The following is a 9,083-nucleotide window of genomic DNA, read 5'->3' on the forward strand; positions in this document are numbered from 1 at the left end:
AAGTGGCGCCACCTAGCGCCTGAACCTTGCTAAAAAAAGTGCTGCAAAGCAAATGCCAGCGGCACGTTTTGTATGGGCTGCACTAAGCTAGTATCTGAGTTCACCACCTAGGCTTAAGTCTTGGCTAGGTGCGGAACACGGCTATTTAATCTTCATTTTTTTCCAGGGCTTTGGAATATTGAAAATAAATATTTAGAAATATTTGGCTTTTAAAAATTATATATTCTAGTACAAAAAGTCAATTCAATAAGAAATTATATAACATGCAGATCTATAAATTATTAGTTTTACACATTGACATGTTAGTTAGGTAAACTAAATATGTATAAATATCTTTGCAGATGCAGAAAAAAGGTATTAAGTAAATGTACGTACCACGTAGTACTACTAATAAATAAATAAATAAATAAATTGACAGTCGATCAGTACAGTGACGTTTATCTTTATTAAACGGACTTAGCTACAAAAACTTGGGGGTCGCGATTTTTACAATTGCAATTTCGAGGGGAGGCCTGAAATTGGTGGAACATGACCAGGTGGTCTGTCGCTGTTTTGGGGTGTCAACTACGGTCTAGGATTAGTTTGATTTTGATTAATCGGAATCGGATCGCGCCGAGGACTTCTTGGACTTCTTGTGCTTGCGCTTCTTGTCGCGATGCCGATCCTCCGTGCTGGACTCGCGTTTGCTCCTGGTGCTGGCGCTAGTGCTGGTGGCATCTGTTTTCGCCTCACTTCCGGTGGCAGCATCCGCTTCCTGGCCGACAGAATCCACACGCTCCTCGTCCTGCAGCTTCCTGAGCGTCTCGGCCTTGAGGCGCTCCAGTTCGTTGAGCTCGCGGGTGGTGCGCTCCTTCTCCATGTCGTCCTGGCGCTGTTTCTCCAGGCGCCGTTCCTCCTCCTTGGCGATCTCGTTGCGCATGTGCTCCTTCATCAGCAGCGCGGCCTCCGCACGCTTCTGCATCTTCTCGCGGGCCGCCTTCTCGCGCTCCTCGCTCATGGGCAGCGCGGAGGTGAGCTTGGGCAGCGGGCTGCGCGAGCGGCGGCGGCGCGAGCGACTAGTTGAGGGGCTGCGACTGCGCGACGAGCTGTGCCGACGCCCGCGGCTGCGACTGCGTCTGTTGCCGGACGATTCGCGACGTCTTCTGCCATCGGAGTCCTGACGCCTTCTGCCGGAGGATTCCTGGCGTCGTCTGGCCGGTGAATCCTTGCGCCTTCTGTCAGGCGAGTCCCTGCGTTTTCTTTCCGGCGAGTCCTTACGCCTTCGGCCTGGTGATTCGTGTCTTTTGGCAACCGAGTCTTGTTGCTTTTTGTCGGCGGACTCCGCTCGTTTTTTGGCGGGAGAATCCTGTTTTCTACCTGGCGAATCCTGCCGCTTTTTGTCCTGAGAGTCCTGACGCCTTCTGCCAGGCGATTCTTGTCTTTTCACAGGAGAGTCCTGACGCTTCTTGTCAGAATCCTTTCGCTTCTTGCTCGGGCTATCCCCTCGTTTCTTTCCCGCAGAATCTTCCTGCTTGTTGCTGTCCTGTATCTTCTTATCTTGGGAATCCTCTCTTTTCCTGTTGGCAGAGTCCTTGCGCTTCTTTCCAGGTGAATCCTCACGCTTCCAGTTCGCAGAAGCCTCTCGCTTCCGGTCGTTTGAATCGTCTCGTTTTCTTTCAGGGGAGTCTCGTCGCTTTCTTTCCGTCGAGTTCGGACGCTTCCTACCCGGCGAATCCTGACGTTTTCTGCCCGGCGACATCTGACGCCTCTGGCTGGGCGAATCCTGCCTACGGTTCTGACTGCGGGAGCGCTGCTGACGCCGGCGGTCTCCACTGGGCGAGCCGCGTCCTCTGATTGGCGAGAGGGGGAAACGATTGCGGTACTCATTATCCTGAGAGCGCGAGCGACGGCGGCGATCCCTGTCCGCGAACGGATTACGGCGATTGCCACGATTAAACTGATTTTGATTGGATTGGTTAATGTTTTGACCAGGACGTCGGGCGGGCGAACGTTGCTGACGACGTGGAGGCGACTGGCGACGAGGGCTCCGAGAACGACTGCGCTTTGGCTTGGCTTTCTCATCGGGCTTGCGCTCATCGCGTTTAGCGTTGCGATCCCTGCTGGTCGACGACTCTACTTTGATATCCTGCTTGGTTGGTGGTTTCACCTTTAACTGTTCCTCGTCTTCGGACTCGGCTTCGCTTTCTGTTTGCTGCTCGTAGTCCAAGGCATTCATGTCCATCGACTTGCGGCGCTTGACGGGAGTCACTTCCTTCGCTTTATCCTTCTCGCTGGCTTTTTCTCTCTCCTTGGCTTTACCGCGCTCGCCGGTGTCCTTTGACTTGGTTTTGTGCTCTGGAGAGAACCTATCCGGAGTTACTTTACCACCGTACGTGCTGGCATGGGATAGCTCGAAGAACGACTGCTTGGGATTCTTTGTGGCCTCCTCGTGGCGACGCTTTCTCTCGTGCTCGCGACGCTTCACCTCCTCCTCGCGCATCTTGCTCTCCTCCTCAATGCGCTCCAAGTCGGACAACTTGATGGTGCGCTTCTGGGCGTGTTTCCAGTGAGGTGGCGTAGTGCTTCGCGAACGACTACGCGACGGGGTTCGAAAGCGCTGTAAAGTGTTTCATATTAGAAATGGTTTGAGGCGTTACAAGTTGTTCTATACTCACAAACACTCCACGACCTTTGACAATGCGACCGCTGCGCGATGTGGGCGGTGCCTGTTTCTTTGACCAACCGAAGTGGTTACGATTGCGCTCTCTCTCCTGATCCCTGCCTCGATCGCGTTCCTGTCCACGTGCTCCACGGTCCTCACGATCTCGCGACTTTGATCGCTCCGCGCGCATTAGGAATTTGTTCGATACCTGAATACAAAAAGAATTTAAAAATATGGATATGCAATAATAATAAGAGAATCCAGTTCAGTTACCTCTGGTATCTCGTTAGGATCTATCTTTGTAATTGTGACCAACGGATGCAGCTCGCCTTCCTCGCGATCCTCGTCATCATCCTGCGGATTCTGGTCATGCTTTCCGTTGCCACGTCTTGCTTCATCGCTATACAAATGTGAAACAGATTACAAAATTAAAACTATAAACCGAATATATACAAGATATTGCACATCACATACTCTTCGCTATCGCTGGACTTTGTCTCTTTGCGGCTGCGTTTTTTCTTCTTGTCCTTGCGCTCGGCCTTAGCCTCAGCCTCACTTTCCTCGCTCTGTGAGTCATCAGTGGCCGTGGAGCGCCTCTTTCGCTTCTTCTCCTTTTTGGCTAAGTGACGAAAGGCTTGTCAAGTATAATAGTTATGTGTAAATGGATGGCATTCGTACCCTTTATCTGTCTAACTAATTCGCCACAGTTGGCAATGGCTGCATCCTGCAGCGGGCGAGAGTTCCGATCGACGGGCAAATCCTCCAATTGTCGCACCAACTCCTGACCCGATATAACTTGGCCGAATACAACATGGATACTGCAACGAGGAAACATGACGTTAGAATGGTGATCTTTTAAGGGCTGCTTAGGGCTAACTTACTTGTCCAAATGTGGCGCAGGCTGTGTTGTACTACAATGAGAAACAGAAGAAGAGAAAAATATTCTTTACTTTGGCTAACTGGTTGTTGGGCTGCAGTAGGCAGTTGTAGTTGAAATCGGTGTTGTTGGTTCAGTTGTTGTTGTGGTTGCTGTTGTCGGTTGAGGTGGAGACAATGTCATGTGCAACAAAGTTTAAAGGTTTCTACGTGTAGGTGGCAGAGGTGGCACACAAGATTTTGGCAAGCCACCAACCACAAGAGTCGCTGCAGCTGGCCATGGCCAGCACATCGTCATCTAGCAGATACATCGGGAGGATCCACACCAAGATTCCGCCACAAGATCCACAAAGCGAGAGAGAGAGAGACACACTGAGAGCCAGGAACGAGAACCAAGGCCCGGAGACTTAGAGACCAAAGACCAGGGAGCTAAAAGACCTGCATCGTCTTTCACTTGGTTTTTGGACCCACAGACCAAATGCACTGGGGATGGTGGATGGCGGTGCATCGGCCCATGGAGGACAGATTGCGATATTGCGATGCATCTGTCCGCTGGTCAGTGGGACGCAAGCACACACTTTACTGCCCACGGGCTAAGGCTAAATGGCAATAGATTAATGAACAACAACAGAGGTTTAAGTATAGATCAAAAAGAAGGCGAAGAGAGTTTTTAGCTGAATTATCGTTGCCTGAAAGAGAACTGAAACTAAATTTACGGCCACGTTAGTCCGGAGTCCGGAATCCGGACCAGCCGGTTACGGCCCTCCATTGAGAGCACTTACATAAAGAACTGCGAGCCATTGGTGTTCTTGCCCCGGTTGGCCATCGACAGCAGGAAGGGACGATCGTGCTTCTTGTCGAAGCTCTCATCTGGAAAGAGGAGTAAGATTGCTTAAACCAATTCCACATTTCTACTTAAAAGCCCAAGATGAGCACCTCAAAAACGTAATCTTCTAAACAACTTTTTAATGCCCATGTAATTGGAGTTGCCTAAAACCGCTTCTATTTGCTTATTTGACCCATTTTCCACTTGTTTTCCACCTAGACGTATAATTAGCAACATGTAAATGAGTATGCACCATTCCCTTATATTTCTGATGGAAATATATGCCAAAATGTACATTTAAATTGAGTCGCTTGAGTGACGATGCGAAATGCGCATTTATTTTTGACATTTAAATGGGGTATTTGTTTGAAATAAGGGCACATCAAAAGATTTCAGTCTTTTCTACACAGATCTTCTTTCTAAATCTTTGCAGCTTGTTAAACTAAGTGGATTATTGTAGAGTTGTTTAGAGGTAATTGGTTGGAACTTTTTAAAAGGCCGAAATGGGAATCATACAATCAGGCATAATGGCTGCCAAACTAAGTGTCATTATCCCCCCTCATTAACTTCCCTTATGTTTTCTGTTCCTCTTATCAGATACCCACTGTATTGATTTTTGCGGCAGACGCGTGTGCATACATACATACACAGATATCTGTATGTGACCGGAAGAACTCACCCTCGAATGTCCCGCCGTAGATAGACTCGCCGCCGGTGCCGTTGCCCGCGGAGAAGTCGCCCGCCTGGACCATGAAGTCCTTGACCACCCGGTGGAATATCACGCCCTTGTACTGCAGCTTCTTGCCGGTGACCTGGCCGACTCCCTTTTCGCCCGTGCAGAGTGCGCGGAAATTCTCCGCCGTCTTAGGCGCCACATCGCTGTAGAGCTCGAAAACAATGCGGCCCACGCCCAGTCCGCCAAGGGAAATGTCGAAGAAGCATCGCGGTCGCGTTGCACCCGCGTCGCGCTTGTTTACCGTCATTATTTACGCCGATTTTCGCCAATAAATGCTGTTTAATACGTATTTCTCGCCGTTTTCGCGTTGCACAATGTCGGCGTTGCCAGCTATTTTTAAAACTTGGGATGTCAAAAACATACAGTTACAAATATCGATATCCAACACTTTGCATTTTATTTGAGTATCGATATTTCATTTTATATATTATTATTTGCTAAATTTGTTAATAAATTTGTATTTGTATTTGCGTTCTTAAAGACTGCAATATCGGGGTTATACATAGCCAAAACATTTAATTGGAGTCTAACAGCAAGCAATTTTCAGTTCATGCTTTTAAATAAAATCATCAATATTGCTTGAACATGGGGTTGAAAATATATCTTCAATGCGCATTTTTTTGGGAAAAACACTGTTGTGTTCAAAACAACAATGAATTGAAATTGGGTCTGTTTGGTCATGTTATTCATACCTTCCTACGATAAAATATACAGGTAATATCTGACTAAACATTTTTTAAAGTATATATTTATATTTAAAATCAACTTCCATTTGAAAAAAATTAAAATTCATTACAGAAGCCGTTCCATCCCTGGCTGAAATACGGTCACACAAAGCCAATGTTTACATGGCAACTCGCATGTGGGTGTAGCTGTGTGCGTGAACGAGAGCGCAAGAGCGGGGCAAAGGCGGCGCGAGTGTGAGTGCGAGGGAGAGGGCAAGGCGAAGACGTGTTCTTTTCGCCGAAAAAGCAAATAATTGGTTTTATCAGAGAAAAACAAAAAAACTCCGGCCAGTGTCGCGATAAAAACACGACAATCGCATTGCGACCGCTTCAAAAGCGAACGATCAGCCTCAGCTGACCGGAAAGTTTACATTGCGACGTGGAAAACCACCAGTCACTTGAAAATTTCAAGACGAGCAATCGCAATTCAGAATGTGTGGCATATTCGCGTACCTAAATTACTTGACGCCCAAGTCGCGTCAGGAGGTCCTCGATCTCCTGCTGCAGGGACTGAAGCGATTGGAGTACCGCGGCTACGACTCCACGGGCATAGCCATCGATGCGCTGAACTCTGGCGAGGCACAGGCCATTCTGCTGGTGAAACGCACGGGGAAGGTGAAGGTCCTGGAGGATGCGGTGGCGGAGGTTTGCCTGGGCCAGGACTACTCCCTGCCCATCGACACCCACATAGGCATAGCACACACGCGTTGGGCCACCCACGGTGTGCCCTCCGAGCTCAACTCACATCCGCAGCGATCCGATGAGGAGAACAGCTTTGTGGTGGTGCACAACGGCATCATTACCAACTACAAGGACGTGAAGACCCTGCTGGAGAAGCGCGGCTATGTGTTCGAGTCGGACACGGACACGGAGGTGATTGCCAAGCTGGTGCACCACCTGTGGCAGCAGCATCCTGGCTACACCTTCGGCGAGCTCGTGGAGCAGGCCATTCAGCAGCTGGAGGGCGCCTTTGCCATCGCCTTCAAGTCGAGGTACTTCCCGGGGGAGTGCGTGGCCTCCAGGCGGGGATCGCCGCTCTTGGTGGGCATCAAGGCCAAGACCAAGCTGGCCACCGATCACATACCCATCCTGTACGCCAAGGCCCACCGCCCACATGGTCAGCCGCAGCAGCAGGCCTATCAAGTATTGCCGCCCGGCGATTGCAGTGCCGAGTTTCAGCCGCTGGAGCGGAAGGAAGTCGAGTACTTCTTCGCCTCCGACGCCTCAGCCGTTATAGAGCACACGAATCGGGTGATTTACCTAGAAGATGACGATGTGGCCGCCGTCAAGAGCGATGGCACTCTCAGCATTCATCGCCTAAACAAATCCTCGGATGATCCGCACGCCCGCGAGATCATCACGCTGAAGATGGAGATCCAGCAGATCATGAAGGGCAACTACGACTACTTCATGCTAAAGGAGATCTTCGAGCAGCCGGAATCAGTGGTCAACACCATGCGCGGCAGGATGAGATTCGATACGAAGACCGTGGTTCTGGGCGGCATCAAGGAGTACATACCGGAGATCAAGCGCTGTCGCCGCCTAATGCTGATTGCGTGCGGCACATCCTACCACAGTGCAGTGGCCACTAGGCAGCTGCTGGAGGAACTGACCGAACTGCCCGTAATGGTGGAACTGGCATCTGATTTCCTGGACAGAAATACGCCCATTTTCAGGGACGACGTGTGCTTCTTTATCTCCCAGTCGGGGGAGACAGCGGACACCCTGATGGCGCTCAGGTATTGCAAGCAGCGAGGAGCCCTCATCGTGGGAGTTACCAACACGGTGGGCAGCAGCATCTGCCGCGAGTCGCACTGCGGCGTCCACATCAACGCTGGACCCGAGATCGGAGTGGCCTCCACGAAGGCCTACACCTCGCAGTTCATTTCGCTGGTCATGTTCGCTTTGGTCATGTCGGAGGATCGTCTGTCCCTGCAACAGCGCCGCTTGGAGATCATCAATGGCCTGTCCCAGCTGGACGAGCACATTAGGACTGTCCTGAACCTGAACTCGCAGGTGCAGCAGCTTGCCAAGGAGTTGTACCAGCACAAGTCGCTGCTCATCATGGGCAGAGGCTTCAATTTCGCCACCTGCTTGGAGGGAGCACTGGTAAGCGATGAATGCACCTTCCACTTCATCAATTTAAGCTGTAATTTAATCAGATCTCATACTAATATATGCATGAGAACGTAAAGGTATTGCTTGATGGAAAAGAACCTATGTCAACATATCACTTAACTTGTTTATTGCAGTAATATACCACTTGCCAGGTGCACTTCAACTAATCATTATGTTTGTGCAACGATTTATAAGCTAATTTAACCAATTTACTTGCTTATTGCAGAAAGTGAAGGAGCTGACGTACATGCACAGCGAGGGAATCCTGGCTGGCGAACTGAAACACGGACCACTGGCCCTGGTGGACGACGAGATGCCCGTGCTGATGATCGTGCTGCGGGATCCGGTGTACACCAAGTGCATGAATGCCCTGCAGCAGGTGACATCTCGCAAGGGCAGACCGATCCTGATCTGCGAGGAGGGCGACAACGAGACCATGTCCTTCTCCACGCGCTCGCTGCAGATCCCCAGGACCGTGGACTGTCTGCAGGGTGTGCTCACGGTGATTCCGCTCCAGCTGCTGTCTTACCACATCGCCGTGCTTCGCGGATGCGACGTGGACTGCCCCAGGAACCTGGCCAAGTCGGTGACCGTGGAGTAGGCAACCCAACTATCTGGCTCCAGCCGCCGCAAGAATTCCATTTTAGTATCTGCCTGAGAAAAACACAAACAAATCCTAGCACTTAAGTTGAAATCTTCTGGTATTTTCTCGGATTAAAATCCGACCTACTCCTTTAACCCATTGTGCCCCTTCCGGCTGAAGCCGAGTCTGTTTAACCCATGCATTTGTAGCATTTGTAGCCTGTACTGACCCCTTGTATTGTGGACCCAATACTTTTTGTGAATGTGCAATTGAAATATAAATATTTCCAGTTTTTCTTAAAAGTATCTTGCTGTTTTGAATCAAAAACGGAATGGAAAATGTTTAAGCATTGAATATACTTTGAAATGGAAATACACTACTCTGCAGTTAATATTAAAAACTAAAGCTTTCTTACATAAAATGCTTATCTGGCATTAAACATCTTTTTAAACAATTTAAAGGTAGATAATTTAAAAATCAAACGCCACGTCACGTTATTCCTGTAAACGTATAAATATTTTGCTTACGTTATGTTAACACGTTCATTTTAGAAAAAAAATGAATATTTACTTGTTATT

General features: G+C 49.3%; 2 protein-coding genes across 2 annotated transcripts; one reads left to right on the forward strand and one right to left on the reverse strand.

The window, feature by feature from the left end:
• Positions 1 to 426: 426 nt before the first annotated feature.
• LOC120453959 (peptidyl-prolyl cis-trans isomerase G) lies at positions 427 to 5,421 on the reverse strand. Its single transcript, XM_039638908.2, has 8 exons — positions 5,023 to 5,421; positions 4,300 to 4,387; positions 3,523 to 3,552; positions 3,320 to 3,459; positions 3,116 to 3,260; positions 2,915 to 3,041; positions 2,655 to 2,849; positions 427 to 2,596 (listed from the first exon to the last, which is right to left on the reverse strand). The coding sequence occupies exons 1-8, from the start codon at positions 5,324 to 5,326 to the stop codon at positions 593 to 595; spliced, it is 3,033 nt and encodes a 1,010-aa protein (XP_039494842.1). The 5' UTR covers positions 5,327 to 5,421; the 3' UTR covers positions 427 to 592.
• A 525-nt stretch (positions 5,422 to 5,946) lies between these two features.
• LOC120453960 (glutamine--fructose-6-phosphate aminotransferase [isomerizing] 2) lies at positions 5,947 to 8,810 on the forward strand. Its single transcript, XM_039638909.2, has 2 exons — positions 5,947 to 7,913; positions 8,149 to 8,810. The coding sequence occupies exons 1-2, from the start codon at positions 6,237 to 6,239 to the stop codon at positions 8,521 to 8,523; spliced, it is 2,052 nt and encodes a 683-aa protein (XP_039494843.1). The 5' UTR covers positions 5,947 to 6,236; the 3' UTR covers positions 8,524 to 8,810.
• Positions 8,811 to 9,083: the final 273 nt, after the last annotated feature.

The sequence above is a fragment of the Drosophila santomea genome, chromosome 3R (genome assembly GCF_016746245.2).
Source record: "Drosophila santomea strain STO CAGO 1482 chromosome 3R, Prin_Dsan_1.1, whole genome shotgun sequence".
Taxonomy (NCBI): Eukaryota; Metazoa; Arthropoda; class Insecta; order Diptera; family Drosophilidae; genus Drosophila; species Drosophila santomea.

Excerpts from the sequence above, each read along its gene's own strand:
- LOC120453959 (XM_039638908.2), bottom strand. The coding sequence starts at position 5,326 with ATGACGGTAAACAAGCGCGACGCGGGTGCAACGCGACCGCGATGCTTC. Across the intron at positions 3,553-4,299 it reads AATGGCTCGCAGTTCTTTAT|TACAACACAGCCTGCGCCAC; the intron begins GTAAGTGCTCTC and ends TTCTCATTGTAG. Across the intron at positions 2,850-2,914 it reads ATCCTAACGAGATACCAGAG|GTATCGAACAAATTCCTAAT; the intron begins GTAACTGAACTG and ends TTTTGTATTCAG.
- LOC120453960 (XM_039638909.2), top strand. The coding sequence starts at position 6,237 with ATGTGTGGCATATTCGCGTACCTAAATTACTTGACGCCCAAGTCGCGT. Across the intron at positions 7,914-8,148 it reads CCTGCTTGGAGGGAGCACTG|AAAGTGAAGGAGCTGACGTA; the intron begins GTAAGCGATGAA and ends TGCTTATTGCAG.